Source organism: Podarcis pityusensis, assembly GCF_964106645.2.
Source record: "Podarcis pityusensis genome assembly, chromosome: 3".
Taxonomy (NCBI): domain Eukaryota; kingdom Metazoa; phylum Chordata; class Lepidosauria; order Squamata; family Lacertidae; genus Podarcis; species Podarcis pityusensis.
This window is the reverse complement of record NC_138026.1, coordinates 25,339,190-25,356,180: the sequence shown is the minus strand read 5'-3', so window position 1 is coordinate 25,356,180 and position 16,991 is coordinate 25,339,190. Positions and strand designations below refer to the sequence as shown.

Here is a 16,991-nt window from a genome sequence, read left to right as displayed (position 1 = left end):
CAAAAAAATAATAATTCAAAATTAATAATTTCACCATCTTAACAGTAATCAGCGATAGTGGATGTGTATCCTCTTTCTTATGCTTAATTAATTTTTCAGTTACCATAACTGGCTAGTATAGGAGGAAGAGTACCCTGTGGTAAAAATGTAGGAATTGGTTGGGGGTGGGGAGGCCATGTTCAGGGAAATTGAAAGGCAGGCAGAATATAGATCAGAATCTGCTGTTAGATCTCAGAATGATGTGCAGTAGAGCATTTGCTCTGAATGCAGAAGCAACAGATTCCATCCATGGCATTGCCAGATAGCATCAGAAGGCCCCTGTCTAATCATCCAGGACAGCCACTGCCAGTTAATGTGGCCTGGTGCTATGGACCCATGGTCTTAACAGTGCTGTTTTTCAAGAAAAATAGGTGCTGGAACTCACTATGAACGCCTCTCTTATGGCAATGGCACTCAGCTGAGAGATGCCGGAACTGAGTTCCAGCTGAAAAAAAGAGCCCTTGTCTTAAACAGTATAACATAGCTTCTCAGGTCTGATTGACTTGTTTAACAGTAAAGGTAAAGGGACCCCTGACCATTAGGTCCAGTTGTGGCTGACTCTGGGGTTGCGGCACTCATCTCGCTTTATTGGCTGAGGGAGCCGGCGTACAGCTTCCAGGTCATGTGGCTAAGCCGCTTCTGGCAAACCAGAGCAGTGCACAGAAACGCCGCTTACCTACTTGCACTTTGACGTGCTTTCAAACTGCTAGGTTGGCAGGAGCAGGGACCAAGCAACGGGAGCTCACCCCTTTGCAGGGATTCGAACCGCCTACCTTCTGATCGGCAAGTCCTAGGCTCTGTGGTTTAACCCACTGCGCCACCCGTGTCCCTGTTTAATAATAGGAACACCAAAAAAAGGGCTTGCCTCCCCTCTCCCACCATGTAAGTGAAGGGAAGTAAAACATGGAGTGGGTTTTTATTGAAAGACTGTGAGCTCATTTCAGTGTATGTCTCACAAAGAACAGTAAGTAACTGACCACCATTTTGCAGTTATTTTAATGCTCAAGGCAATTTGCCTATCTTCTCAAAGGACAGACTAGTCCTGGTGTACTGGAGTATTTTAATATATTGACATTGGATTTTCATTTAAGGGTCGAAATGGCAGGTGAGCTAAGAAATACTCTCCATCAGGTAGTGGTGATTCATGGAGGTAGAGTCCCATTGTGCAAGCACACCTTGTTCCATGCATGCAACAACTTAGTTGACTCCCACCCTCAGTCCTGATAATTGCAGAGTTTAATTCCATCTTCCGATGGAATGTTCTATCCATATTTTTTTTAATTGAGATTTGTCTAATGATTTATTCTTACTTTATGTGAGACTATAGGTTATGGCATGAGAATCCAGGTGTGTTTACTCCATCTCAGTTGACTCAGATCAAGCAGGCATCCCTTGCCAGAATTCTGTGTGACAATGGCGACAACATAACCAGAGTGCAACGTGATGTTTTCAGAGTGGCTGAGTTCCCACATGGATATGGAAGCTGTGATGAAATTCCTAAAGTAGATCTCAGGATGTGGCAAGATTGCTGTGAAGGTAGGTAGACACCCACACACAATTATTCTGAAAAGGCATTTATTTATTTATTTATTTATTTATTTATTTATTTGTGGAATTTGTTTGCATCTAAGTTGCTTTGGGTTGATAAAGCAATTAACAGACAGACCCAAAAAACCCCCCACATAGATACATTAAAAACATCCCTCCACTTCCAAAAGGCTACAGATAGTTAATGGTCAAAGGCCTGGTTATAGAGGTAAGTTTTTGCCTGGTGCTGAAAGATATATATAATCATGGTACCAGGCGAGCCTTCCCAGGGAGAGCATTCTACAGAAGAGGAGCCACCACAGTAAAGGACCATTCTTGTGTTGCCACCCTCTGGACCTCTGAAATAACTTCATTGATATTAGGCAGGGAAACAAGTTGAGGAAAATAGGTTATCAAGTTCCTTTCTCAAAGCAGCTGTTTAGATGTTCTAAGGCTTTTAGTTCTTCTTGCACAAATCCTGCTGAATGTGGTGGCATAGCGCAAAACTTCTTAAAATGGAACTCTAGGGACATGGGTTCAAATCCCTGCCCTATCGGGAGATCTTTGAGAAGTGAGCATTCTCCCCTGGAATGACCATTCTAACCCAATCTTAAAAGGCTGGTGAGAAAGGATGAAAAATAAAACACCCATGCATGCCCTCCTTCCCCAATAAGGACATTTGAAGAAAGATGGAGTATCCATGTGATATACAAGTATTTAATAAGCACTGTGCTTTAGTGGCTCATATCTGGCAAAACCTAGACGTCGTATTCATTATGCTTAATACATGTTCAGTTTGGACTATAGCATGTGAGTATGCATTGGCTCACTTTGCCTGAACCTCATCTGCTCTCCTCAAGAGAAGTCTATGGCTAGCACTGTTTACAGTAAAGTTTATCCTTATCTCTTAGACAGTCATCCTGGTCAATTCCCCCTGGCCCCTTCCCAGACAAAACAATAACAAAAGTTGGGAAGGAGAGGAAGTGGCAGTTGTGAAAGCTCACTAGGAACAAGACAGGACTCATTGTCTCTTCTGCACTGGAATTTAGTTGGCGTGCGTGAAGTTTGTAGTCTCCTCCTGCCCCAACCCCTTCACTTTTAGAGGCAGAAAGAAATGTATATCCCATGAGCCCCAGTGGAATAACAGTCCTCAACATGATCAGGACCTCCATTTTCCATCAAGAAGAGGTCACCAGTGCCTACTTTATCTCTAATGAACCTTCACCACAGGTTGTTAAGTTGTGGGTGAACATATCAGACGACACAGTGATTCTTCAAACAGCTCTTGTTTCTTCAGAGGCCAGAACAGAACTGAGCTGAAGGGTTCAGCCAGCCTGCTTATATAGAGCTCCAGTACACATAATTGTAACAACTTTCTAAAACTATCCAATCGCTGAACGTCACTTCCAATCCCTTATTTACATAACTATCTACAGTATCCCCCTGCTGGCCCAGGGTGAGAACTTCAGTACATAACACAGGTGGTTACCCCTCTCCCAAAGATTAAGGTTTTTGTTGGTTTAGGAAGAAGTAGGAAGAACTGGCAAGGGTGACACACTAGCAGAGGCCCACTTTGAGCTGCAGCTGAATTTGGAGGGGCCTAGGCCCTACTCTAAAGGGAGTGAGGATCTTCAAACCGTGGGTATTTATATTTCAGGCTCTCCCAATTCCAAATTTGTTCCCATTGCACCCCTTTCTTCCTCAGCAGCTAATGGAAGTTTTCACTATTTTGAGACAAAGCAAGAAGAGGCTATTATTACACTTACAGACATTTTGTTCCTCTATATATTGAAATGAGAAACATTGCTCCTATTCTGCAAACAAGCACTTGTCAATCAAAATTTGACAGTTTGGCCAAGGTGTATACTATAAAAAGCTGGCCTTTTTATTGAGTCTTTATTATTGCAACACTACATAATAGAATGTATCTGTTTTCATTATCCTTCCTGTTTTCCTTGCTCCTAAATACTTTTCCAGAATAGATTTTAAATTATATTTGTTACTGAAATGTATCTCTTCCTGGAACGTTTAGCAAGTAGTAAAGCAGTGTAATAAAAAGAAAAACAAAGTGACTCTTCCTCTGCATAATAACAAAACCCAGATACTTGTTTGACAAACCATTGCTGCCACAGAATTACTGTTTTAATCTGGTAAACGAAGTAGTTTCTCTCCATGTGTGTCTCTCTCAAAAGTGATTAATATTTCATCTTCCTTTTCTTCCAATACCCTTGACAGCTTTCTTGCCCTTTTGAGCTTTCCTGAAACGCACATCTTAAAGCATCAACATAAGCCAACCCTCTCAAACCACAGATCTGCATAGTGATGCCCCCTGAAAAAGGAATCTGTTCAAATCTTTCAGGCAGAGAACTTTGATGAACAAACCTCCTCTCAGCAGTAAATAGCACATCACTAACATTCTCTTCCACTCTCAACCAGCAAATCTACTGTAGGAAAGCTTTCCACAACCCTAGTGTGAGTTCCCATACTATTCACCACCCCTGTCTTCCCATCTCTTAAGGGGTAAAGTATATAGCACCTGCAAACAGCTGCCTCCAATGTATAATCAAACTTCCTGTAGATGTTTAATTTCACTGTAAGTGAAGTTTCTCTCTCTCTGTATGTCTCTCAGAGAGGTACTTGATATTTCACTAAAAGATTTTAGGGAAGAGGTTATTTTGAGCTTTTCCATACAGTTTTCCAAGCCAGAAAATTAAAAAGCCAATTACAGTTTACTGGGCACAATAGGTAAAGGGTAAAGGGACCCCTGACCATTAGGTCCAGTCGTGGCCGACTCTGGGGTTGCGGCGCTCATCTTGCTTTATTGGCCGAGGGAGCCGGCATACAGCTTCCAGGTCATGTGGCCAGCATGACTAAGCCGCTTCTGGCGAACCAGAGCAGCGCACGGAAACGCCGTTTACCTTCCCACCGGAGCGGTACCTATTTATCTACTTGCACTTTGACGTGCTTTCAAACTGCTAGGTTGGCAGGAGCAGGGACCAAGCAACGGGAGCTCACCCCGTCGCGGGGATTTGAACCGCCGACCTTCTGATAGGCAAGTCCTAGGCTCTGTGGTTTAACTCACGTCTTTAAAATCCGAAAAATTGTTCATAAACCCCATAACATTCTGTTCAATTTCAGACTGTAGAACTAGAGGACAATTCAATGCATTCTCTTACCACTTTCGAGGAAGACGTTCCCTTGATTTCAGTTTCCGTGAAGACAAGCCATCAAAGCACATGAAAATGTCAAAAACAAGGTAAAGGATGGATTTATTTATTTATTTATTTATTTTTTAAAATGACAATATGTAAACATGCATGTTATTACTGAGGCACAGAAGTCTTTGGACACCTCCCAAACATTCTGCTGCAAGTCTTTATTTACTTTTGTCCTTCAGCACATGAATTTTAGGAATGTGGCCGTATCTTATCAGCTAGGAGGTCGTATGTCTTACTCGTTTCCAAAAGTTGCATTCCTTTTATTTCAAGTGCTTCATAATTAAATAGCTTTAGAAAGAACTCTTTTTTGGCAAATGCATCACAAGCAATCATTCAGAATCCCAGACTTGTTTTATCTTACATAGGAAAAATAATTCGGGGCAAATACATGGTTATTCAGATTGCAAGGTTGGCTACCTTGTGCGATCCAAAATGTGGTCATTTTTTGCGCTATTGTATTTTTTATGGGTTGCTATCCTTCCAGAGATTCATGCACTGAGTGCCAGACTACTATTCAAAATCATTTTGATAAGACCAAGTGGATTGTGAATCATACAACAAAGGTGTGTTATCTCCAGTGCTGTTTAATATCTACAAGAAGCCATTAGGAGCGGTCATTAGGCGTTTTGGAGCGAGGTGTCGTCAGTATGCTGATGACACTTGGCTCTAGTTAGCCATAGCATCTTACGAGGGAGATATCTGGGGAAGCCTTGGTAATGGGAAGCAACAAACATGTCAGAATATCATGTTAGGAACAGGATTATTGGATTCTTTAATTAATACAATTCCAGTTCTAAAGGAAATAACATTTATTTTTTAAGAATCTTGTATGTCCTACTAATGTACAGGGCTTTTAATCATAAAAATCCTGAACAGCTTTGTTAATCCAAGTGTACTTTTTCCACCTAGGATGATAGATGGGCCTTCCTAGGACTATGACGTCATGCCTTCAGTGCATAGGCAAAGTAATTTATGAGTTGCATCAACAATACACCTAAATTACATTTTGGCTTTTCCTTCTCTCCTCCTGGTTTTTTTCTCTGAGCAGGAGGATGCAAGCATGATGTAATATCTTAGGAAGTTGAAGTGTATGGTTCTTGTCATTTTGGTAGGTGGGAGAGATGCTTAAAAATGTGTGTAGTACACACTGTAACGGTCTCAGATTTGTAAAATAGTCTGTAGCTTGCAAAACCTGTAATGGGATACCATGCTTGGAAATTAGCCAGTATGAATGTTTGTTAGAGTTTCATATTTTATCGTTTAAAAACCCTGATCTAAGACAATCACCCAAGTCTTTAATCTTCCATTTGTTTACGAGTCAGTCTTTTAACATATGCTTATTTCTAGTGAGAGGCATTTAAAAACATGCAAAGGTAATAAAAATGGGGGGGGGGGACTGTGCATGTTTCAGCACTATGAAACAACAATAAACAAGGGTTAAAATTAATATGATACACTTCTTAACATATAATAAAAATACTATTAAATAATTGAAAATTTTATTTAAAAAAGCAAAAAAAAACAACAACCCTGGTTTTTGCCTTTTAAATGCTACCGTTTTATATACTTCCATCAGCTGCAAAGAGATGGAAAGAGGTCAAGTTCTTCGTTGTATTTATTATTACCTTTAGAAGCAGTATGCATCTGCAGAGTAGAAATTCCTGCTCTGCTGTTTCCAGGATACACTATTCTGTGACTGGGAATATAAAATTTTTGTTTGTTTAGTCGTGTCCGACTCTTCGTGACCCCATGGACCAGAGCACGCCAGGCACTTCTGTCTTCCACTGCCTCCCGCAGTTTTGTCAGACTCATGTTTGTAGCTTCGAGAACACTGTCCAACCATCTCGTCCTCTGTCGTTCCCTTCTCCTTGTGCCCTCCATCTTTCCCAACATCAGGGTCTTTTCCAGGGAGTCTTCTCTTCTCATGAGGTGGCCAAAGTATTGGAGCCTCAGCTTCACGATCTGTCCTTCCAGTGAGCACTCAGGGCTGATTTCCTTAAGAATGGATGTGTTTGATCTTCTTGCAGTCCATGGGACTCTCAAGAGTCTCCTCCAGCACCATAATTCAAAAGCATCAATTCTTCAGCAATCAGCCTTCTTTATGGCCCAGCTCTCACTTCCATACATCACTACTGGGAAAACCATGGCTTTAACTATACGGACCTTTGTTGGCAAGGTGATGTCTCTGCTTTTTAAGATGCTGTCTAGGTTTGCCATCGCCTTTCTCCCAAGGAGCAGGCGTCTTTTAATTTCGTGACTGCTGTCACCATCTGCAGTGATCATGGAGCCCAAGAAAGTAACATCTCTCACTGCCTCCATTTCCTCCCCTTCTATTTGCCAGGAGGTGATGGGCCCAGTGGCCATGATCTTCGTTTTTTTGATGTTGAGCTTCAGACCATATTTTGCGCTCTCCTCTTTCACCCTCATTAAAAGGTTCTTTAATTCCTCCTCACTTTCTGCCATCAAGGTTGTGTCATTTGCATATCTGAGGTTGTTGATATTTCTTCCGGCAATCTTAATTCCGGCTTGGGATTCATCCAGCCCAGCCTTTCGCATGATGAATTCTGCATATAAGTTAAATAAGCAGGGAGACAATATACAGCCTTGCCATACTCCTTTCCCAATTTTGAACCAATCAGTTGTTCCATATCCAGTTCTAACTGTAGCTTCTTGTCCCGCATAGAGATTTCTCAGGAGACAGATGAGGTGATCAGGCACTCCCATTTCTTTAAGAACTTGCCATAGTTTGCTGTGGTTGACACAGTCAAAGGCTTTTTGCATAGTCAATGAAGCAGAAATAGATGTCTTTCTGGAACTCTAGCTTTCTCCATAATCCAGCGCATGTTTGCAATTTGGTCTCTGGTTCCTCTGCCTCTTCTAAATCCAGCTTGCACTTCTGGGAGTTCTCGGTCCATTTACTGCTTGAGCCTTCCTTGTAGAATTTTAAGCATAACCTTGCTAGCATGTGAAATGAGTGCAATTGTGCGGTAGTTGGAGCATTCTTTTAAATATATATTCTTTTCAAATATATGGATATTTAATATAAAATTAAATTTCCATATATCTTCTAAAGAATAACAGGGTCATTCTACACCTTAATGATGTAACATCTTTCCATGGTGAAGTGTAAAGACTTAGTGAGTAATGGCTGAAACGATGTTGCTTTGGTCAACCTTTTCAGATTGTTTCAAGCCTATGCTCTTCTTCTCCAACCCTCCTGCAATACAAAGGGGTCAGTTTTTAGCATTCAAGTACAATGGGGATGTTAGGACTGAATCCTACACTGTGCTGTTTTTCCCTTCAGCGCCAATCTCCTTCTTTCATTAAGTGTTGCTTAAGTTTTCTTTGTTAGTAAAACTGAGATTCTGTTGGAAGAGGAAATAGTAATTCTGCTACATAGGTCACATTTTATACACTGGAGAATAATAATGCATGTGTTCACTTGTTGCTGTAGACTTTTAAATCTGCATTCTCTTTCCTGATCTTGGCTGGCTTTCTCATCCTTATCTCAAGTAACATGGGGAGGAGAGAGGATTAAAGCACTTTATTAGACTGCTAGCCTTCTGATTTTTTTGGAATGTATTACTGGCATTTATTTTACCGGTAAGTCTGCAGAATGTAAAGCTCAATAAAGGGAACACCTGCCAATCAGCATATTCTTTTTTTCTGCATGCGGTAAAGTTTATGCCAAGTTTCACATTGTGAAAGAATTCTGTTACAGCAGCAACACCTATTTCAAAAACATCTTGAGGAGAAAGCAGTTGCCATCTGGTCTTCAATATGTGGAGTCTAAGAACTTTTAATGACTATATCAACTCTGCATCTAATTCAGTACCAAAGGGTCACCATTGCAAATCATAACCGTTGTGGAAAATTCCTAATTCTTTTCTGCCATTGCTAGATCCTCCATTGTGTGTCTGCAAGGGATTGAAACACCTAAGCCTAATTTGTACAGCATAAGCATACTAGTAAACTAACCTTCTTTATAGAAACGTCTACGTATCAAAAAAGAAATGGGTAGCCCCTCCTGCTTAATATACTGGTTAACTTTTTGTCATTGCAGTTCTGCAAGGGAGAATAAATTCTCTAACCTCACCATCTCATCCTTTGACGAGCGCAAGAAAGCACCCGTCATGAATGACTTCAAAGAATTTGTTGGTGACATGCAAAAAACTATCACAGACCTCAGAAAACAGGTGAACATAAAAAAGGTTCTTCAGATAATATTAGAAAGTGTTTCAGCAGTATAATCCCATACATGTCTGATCAGAAGTAAGTCTCACGAGTCCAATGGGGCTTACACCCAGGTAAGTGGGTGGAGAGTCACTGTCTTAAGCTCCCTGCTCCTTGTATGAAAGAGTGCATGGTTAGGGTTGAAAGTATGCTATCGGCACCCACTGTGGAATGGGTTGGGAGTTGCACACAGGAAAAACAATTCACTGGAGGTCTGGTTGACCCTTTGGGATGGCATAGAAGGTGGCCCGAGAGTGGTGAAAGGAATTGGTAAAGGAAGCACAGTTTCCCCCCACTGAATTAAAGGCCCTTCCACTCATTGAAGGAATCCTTGTGGCAGTGGAAGCATGTTTAAGATCCAGTTGCGCACGTGTGTGTGTGTGAGAGAGAGAGAGAGAGAGAGAGAGAGAGAGAGAAGGAACACTTGTGCATTAAGACTACCACTTGTAGTTGAGATACAGGGAAGTGCAAATAGAGAGAGAGAGAGAAAAGGATTCCCACAGGGCTATTGTGAGGGTGGCGGAGAACTATGAATGTTGCTTTGAGCTCCTCATAATGAAGGCTGGATATACATACAGTAAATATGTAACTTCATTGTGCTCAACACTGGACATCTCAAATCCATCTCTTGGCTTCCATCTCTTGAAGTGAGTAGGACATCTTCAATTACACACATATGCCCTTTCATGTGTGAATACATGCCATCAACAAGCAGCAAATCTTGGGCCTAGAACAGTGGTTCCCAAACCTTTTCAGGCCATCACCTGCTTGGTTCCATAACCTCATCCCTCAGTGCCCCCTACCCTATAAAAAGCATTGTTCAGAATGGCCTTTTGCGTGACTTAGTAAGGAATATGATAACACAGCAAAATTCAAAACAGTAGCAATTAATTGCATTTATCCAAAATCCAATATAGTTCAAAAAATTAAACAAAATCGATGAACTTGATCTAGTAATACCAGGTTTTCAGAGTATCATAGTCATTTATACCTCTTACTGTCCCCTTGCCTCTTAGTGCCCCCCCTTAGGTAATCCCACTGCCCTCCAGGGGGCAGTACCACCCACTTTGAATGAATGAATGAATTGATTTATTACGGTCACAGACCAGAAATATCCACTTTGGAAACTACCAGACTGTAACTTCTGCTTGACCCCATTCCCTCCAGTAGCAGAGTTTTTTGACAGTCAAATGAAATGTGACATTAAATGCAGATCTTCAGTCTCCGCAACCAGCCAGGAACCCTATTGGACTGCATCTCTCAGTAAAACAAACTGGATACAATTTGAGTACATAAGAGAAGGCTGTGTTTCTGTGGTTTTACTGGCTTGCATACAAAAGGTAATGGGAATGCTTTTAGTATACAGATAGCTAAACAAGGATTTCCTGCCTTTCTTCAGATAAAGAAACTTGAATCACGGCTCAGTAGAACTGAATGCACTGACGAAAAGGGTAAATCTTATTCCAGTAACGAAACCTGGAAAAAAGACCCGTGCACCACGTGCGAATGCAAAGTGAGTAATCAGAATATTCATTTTCATGGTTTTACCATGGCGTCTCCACACTTACCTAGACATGGCTCACTGTGTTCAGTGGGGCGTATTCCCAAGCAAGCATAATTAGGGTTCCAGCATCATACTGATTTTGCAGTGTGCTCAATTGTAAATAAAGGTAATTGCCATTGCAGTTTTTGCACTTGCAAACTGAATAAGTGATTTGTGCATGCAGGAGTGAATAACGAATACAGCTGGAACTCTGATTGCTTTTTTGGCCTCAACAGTTTTCACTGCCAGCAAGACAAGCTTCTGTTCAGTCAGTCTACTGGCTTGTCTTCTCACCAAAGGAGCTACTGCCAGAACAGTATGGAAATGGGCACAGAAATTGGCTTCCTAAGAATTCCAGCTTTATTTTATTTTATTTTGAAGAGCCAGCCCTTAGTTCTTACAGCTGTAAAATGTTTTGAGCAATGCCTGCTAATGTTTCAGAAACCAAAGGCATGGTTGAAATTTGCTAGTGTGGTTTGGGGTGGGGGTGGGGCCTGGCTAGTGGGGTCCTGTTTCCTACCCCTTCCCAAAACTAGTGAAATCTGGTAATGCAGATTACTGAATAAACAGTGCAGAAGAAGATTCCTGAAATTTCTTCCAATTTAACTCAAATTACACAATTCATACAATTCAAACTCTTGAAGATTTTTCAGGATAAGCTAGCTATTATCTCTATGTCCATTGGACTGAAGAGAGTCTCATACATTGAAGTGTGGGTTGGGGACAATAACTTTAAACAGGGCTGACATTAATAACCATTAGATTAAGTGTGGGTTCTGTAGTAGAAAACTGATTAAATTAGTGATCTTAGTAGCTCATGGCATAATGGGGGTTGGACTCGATGGCCCTTGTGCTCTCTTCCAACTCTATGATTCTAATGCCAGTTGTGGGGGGATATTTGCTTAATAATGTCACTGGCAAGTGAACACTTTATTAGGATGTGTGCTAAGCTGTTGCTATAATTTTCCTAACACAGGTTGGCCAGATAACCTGCTACGTGGAATCGTGTCCACCGAATGATTGTGCAACACCTGTGAAGCTTAAAGGAGTTTGCTGTCCTGTCTGCTTAAAACAAACTGTTAGCAAGGAAAATAAGCTCTAAGCCTGCTTTGCAATGGTCACAATACAAGTCATATGGATATCTGCTGATGGCAAAATACAGGTAACATTAGGCATAAAACCACAACAGGACGTTTGCAGGACAGCATTCAAATGATGGTGTAACAATGTAAGAAAATGTATTATTTTACATGCTTGCCCACTGAAAAACTACCGTGTAAAAGTATTGAAAGGGAATACACAGGACAGGACAGGACAGGACAGGACAGGACAGGACAATCTTCTCAGGTTCAACAAACTGAAAACTTGGTGCTACTTTTTAAAGACTCCTTTGTCAAGTGGTTTTGAGTCTTATTAGGCTGGCTTTTATTTCTTCATACACTGGCCAAAGGAAGTCAGGAGCCATTTATTAGGACGAAGAGGGCCACAGCTTTTGTTTTTAAAATACTGTCCGGCCCAGTGTTGATAGTCTAGCTTGCCTTCTGTCAAATACCTTGATGGAGCTAGTTTAAGACCCATAGTGTACTTATTTAGCTACTCACATCATGTCTTTACAGCATCCACTCAGTATTTACTCAATATTCTGTGGCAGTGCCAATTCTAAAGGACGGTGAGGGTGGAGAACACAAATTTTGCTGAGGTTTTCTCCCGCATCTCTTTGCAGTATTAATATTCTGTCCTATCCACTGTCCACAGTTGCCCTTCTTTATTTCTCTGTTCCATACCTCGGAGATGATTAGAAATCATAGGCATAAAATATGTGTTCAGCCTTGCACTGTGTAACGTAATTCAAAAGTCTGTGTACTCATGAAAGTAAAGGCACTGCTGCAAGACAACAACAATAACAAAAAAGAGGCTGCTCTGACTACTGCACATTGAGCTAAACCTGAGCTAGGACTTACCTGATTTTTCTGGACCCTTCTGGCCTCATTTGCAGTGTTTGCCCTTGAGAAAATATTGTTTGGATTGGACCATAGAGGTTCCTACTGCTTATCTGATGTGATAGATAGGATAAAATGCCCTACCCCTCCAGCACTGCAAACCATAGGACACTGAAGCAGTACGGTAATAGCAAATCCTCTTATCAGCTTAATGTCTAGGGGTGGGGAAATACATTCTAGAACTCAGATTTCCAAAAGCACCATCATCCCATCTGGAACATTTAATGCCTGGGATATTTTTTCTAGAAAAAGAGGTGCTGGAACTCACCATGAACGCCTCCCTTGTTCACTTAAAATGCCAATGGCACCCACCTGAGAGGTGCTGGAACTTGAGTTCCAGCTGGAAAAAAAACCCCTGCATATAGAGATTCTCTGTAGTTACTCAGTGGTAACATTTCCACCTGTTCCAAGATTGCTTCCCCCTGGAAGACTTCATATATCCCCTGCTGCTGCTTGAATGGATGCAAGGACTGAACTTTGGTGAGCTCTAGCAGATATAATTCCCTCTATTTCTGATGCTATGATGCAAATGTTGTAGCTTATATTGTGAAAATGGCACCACACACGAGAGAGAGAGAGAGAGAGAGAGAGAGAGAGAGAGAGAGAGAGAGAGATTTTAGCTGGCTTGGAGGATTCCCAAGGTTTGGAGACATACACTAATATTAAGGGGAAATCCCTGAAATTGGGATGTGAGGCAAAGACTGCCCAGTGGGGTCTGTGCATCCTGACTTGCCACAGAATACTAAATTCCTGTTGCAGTGGGAGAAAAATCATGTGCAAGAGGAAATAAAATGGGAGACATGGGGGGCATGTCTAACTGACTGGCAACAGTGAACAGAAGCCCTCCATGCTGCAACTTTTTGTTTTTAATATAATGCCCTCTAATTTTGGAGTCATTTTGCTCTTAAAAAAGCATAGCTGAATGGGCATCCCCTCCCCCCACCCCCAACAATCAGACCAATGTCAGATTCGCTCTCGATTTAGGTCCTGCATTGTGCCTGAAGCTGCCACATGTCTTTTCAGGGAGACTCCTTTCCCCATTAATAGCTGCCTGTCAGTGAATTTGGATTATCTTGGAATCAAGGTGCAAGGATTGTGAAAGCTTCATTAGTCCTATTTCTGCTGCCTTGTGTGGTTGTTAAAAAGTGTATCATTCCCCAACATCTTATTTCTCAAGGGTACAGTGTACACATCCTCTTATATCCTCTACTATGGTATTCCATGGTATTGTCATGGAATGTGAAAGTAAAAACAAAGGTGTTCGGATAGAAAAGGGCAGGCCCATTTAAACTAAGGGGGTGGAGAAATTATAGTGAAGCAGAGCTTAGTGAAGAGCTCTAAATGAAACCTACCTACTGAATTGTTCTAAAAAACTTGCTCCTGTAGATGTGTTCCTAAGCTGTACCATGGCGTGATTTGTGAAAAACCCATCCGACAGAAGGCCTACCGAATTGAGATTAGCTCTTTCCTTTAAAAACTTTGTTTTAAAAATATGGTTTCATTTAAGGTTTTTTTCATAACACATAGTGCCTGTTTCCCCACCCCCATAGTACTTGTGTCAAATCATGTTAATGATTACTTTTTTGTGAATCTGTGTGCCCAGTTAAGAGGTAAAAAAAGCACTGTCAAATGTACTTCTACATTAACTTGCCATTGTTTACCTTTGTATTTTCAACTTTGCCTCTTTATAACCAACATGTATTATTACATACAGTGAAGGAAAACACTCATACCTCATTTGACAGACATGTTTGGTTTCTTAAATGGTGCTTTTCCAGAAAACAAGTCTTAATTCCCTGGAATATAGCAGTGTTCTTCAAGTCCTGATACTCTCACTCTCTCTGCTAACCAATGCTAAAGACAAAGTCACTGATTACTAAGTTAAATCATTAGGATTTAAGGATCAGGGACTTTTAAAAAGGAGGGGAGGGGGGTAAATACAGGAACCTTTTCAACTTGCTTAATAATTTTGTTTGATAACACAGAAGTGCATTAAATAAAGCTAGTCTAATAATATTTTGGCACATTAGCTCCCTCGCATAAATCATTTGCTATCTATCATATTGTGCATCACCAAATTAGCCAAGAAACCTGTTTGGTGGAGACAGCAACTGTGTCTCTATATGGTGGTGTTAAGCAAAATGCAATCATGATGCTGTATGCACTCCAATCCTAAATACACTTACAGAGCAATCCTAACCAGACCAGGGACAATAGGAGCCTGAGAGCTAAAGCCCTACCAGCCAGGATGGAAAGCTGTAGATGGGGTTGGGTTTTTTTTAACATTTTTTTGCTGTTCCACTGCCAAGGCTGGAATAGCTGAGGAGCTTAAAACTAGGCTGCTTTGGATCCCAAAGATTCAAAGCTTCTGGCACCTTGCTTTGAAATTCCCTGTTTCAGGACTTATTGGCAGCATACCAACCTCTGCTACAGATGGACATACACACAACATAAGTGGTCAGAGCCCTGAACTCTATCCTAAATCACTAACTAATGGGGATGGGATTGGATTACAGTCTAAGAAGACTCCATGAAACACAGTGGGACTTACTTCTGAGTAAACATGCACAGGTTTGTACTGTGAGGCTATTTCATACACAAATATTTGGCTTTGTGCCATTACAGCAAAATACCTTTTTTTATGTGTTATATTTAAATTTGGAGTTTAATTCTTAAGGTCTTTCAGGGCACGAATATATTTTGTTTTATTGAAATTCCAGATCCCAACTGTGCTTGCCAAGCTGCTATCTAAAATTCTTACAAATTTGGACAGATTTCGAAAACAAGGGCTAGAACGATAAGAAGCATCTTGTTGGCTAGAGGAAGTTTTTTAATGTTACCAATCACCCTTAATTTTCAATGCTGTATTGTTTTAAAAGAGGGGAGGAGGAAAACCTGCTCAGGTATTTTAGGTTGTAATGCTATAGCCACATACCTGAGAGTAAGCCCCATTAAATTCAATGGGTCCTACTTCTGTATACAATTGTAGTGTCGGCCACTTTAGTATTTTCCATGTATACATTAACCAAATATACCTCTGTTTTCCCTTGTTAAATAAAGCAGATATCTAATCAGTATTTGCTAAATTAGTATGTAAAATTATACAGATTCCAGCATTTATTACCACTACACCTCTGGTGGTAAACTGGATTAGGAAATAGGTCTCATTCTATTTTTTTTTTTTAATTCAAACATTGTACAAATGAATATGTTTTTCTTTTTCTTTTTACATTTTCTGCTGATTAAAGCCTATGTAACATTTTAAGACAGTGGCCAATGGCCGAATGACATTTTTCTCAGTATTTCTTCAGTTGCAATTGTTCCATATTTATTTACTTTTTTTATAAAAAAAAACTCCTACCAAAAGTGAAGTCTTAGTTATTTTTATTGTACTAAATAAATCTACCAAAGAATTGTTTGCACTGTTATGAATGCTTCTCAGTTACAATAAACAGGTCACATTTTTTTAAAGAGTCATGGGTAATTATTTAAATGAATCTGCTTGCATGTCAGTTTGTCAGTGCATGTAGGGCAATATCACTAATTACAGGTAACCAGGCACACATTTACCAATTGGGCTGTTGAGTTAATGGCATTCTTGCCTGGCTTCAACAGTTGCACACACATGAACACGGCCTCAGGGGCATCTAGATCATGTGGAAAGTGAACTCTTCACTTTGTTAGAGTTGCCATTTTTCAAAAAGTAAAGCCCACGACACCCAGAAAGTTGAGCTAATGCAAAACAACAACATTTTTTCAACTGACTTGCCAAAGATCCAGGACAAAGCACCACCTTTTGGAAATTCACCCCAGACGTCAATTCCACCTTTGAAATCCTGGTAATATACGGACGTATGGCAGCCCTAACTTTGAAGGCTTCTTCACCAGCTCTCTACTTCTCTACTCTCTACTTTCAGTATTACTTAGATTGTATTATGAGAGGCTAACTTTATATTGAGGGATGAATCAGATGTTCTCTGGGCACCATCCCAGAGTTTTGATCCTGTACTTCACACCAAGAACTATCAAGGTACAGCTTGTACTCCAGAAACATATCAGCATTGTTCTTTGTAATTCTGTACACTTTCAACTTTCACAGATGTGAAGATCTTTTGGTATGGTAATAGACCAGAACCCCCATTGTCTACATTTCAGCTATGTTTTCCAGACTGTTTCCTCTTGCTAATATCATGTTCATATAAATATTACATAGGATAATTCCTAATTATTCAAAAACTATGGTTACCCATTCTTCTTACCTAGACAGGTTTAAGAGTCTTTTAAACAGCCCAAGACACCATGGATTTCACCCAAGAAACAAATTCAGAACATGTAAAAGGATGAGTAGCATACTGAAAAGACATTCTGTCGTCTCATATTTTCCATTTCATGGTTTGGGCCTGCACACTAGATACTGCTTATCTGCGATGT

At 40.5% G+C, this 16,991-nt stretch overlaps 1 protein-coding gene across 2 annotated transcripts in view; it reads left to right on the top strand.

Moving 5' to 3' along the window:
- The window catches only part of PXDN (peroxidasin), an 83,317-nt gene extending 67,585 nt beyond the window's left edge, over window positions 1–15,732 (top strand). For both annotated transcript variants that reach the window (XM_080998926.1, XM_080998927.1), the window contains 5 exons: window positions 1,367–1,575; window positions 4,705–4,822; window positions 8,848–8,980; window positions 10,417–10,530; window positions 11,537–15,732. In XM_080998926.1, coding sequence (XP_080855052.1) covers window positions 1,367–1,575; window positions 4,705–4,822; window positions 8,848–8,980; window positions 10,417–10,530; window positions 11,537–11,662 — 700 coding nt within the window. In that variant the 3' untranslated portion in view covers window positions 11,663–15,732. The remainder of the gene's footprint in view (window positions 1–1,366; window positions 1,576–4,704; window positions 4,823–8,847; window positions 8,981–10,416; window positions 10,531–11,536) is intronic.
- Window positions 15,733–16,991: the final 1,259 nt, after the last annotated feature.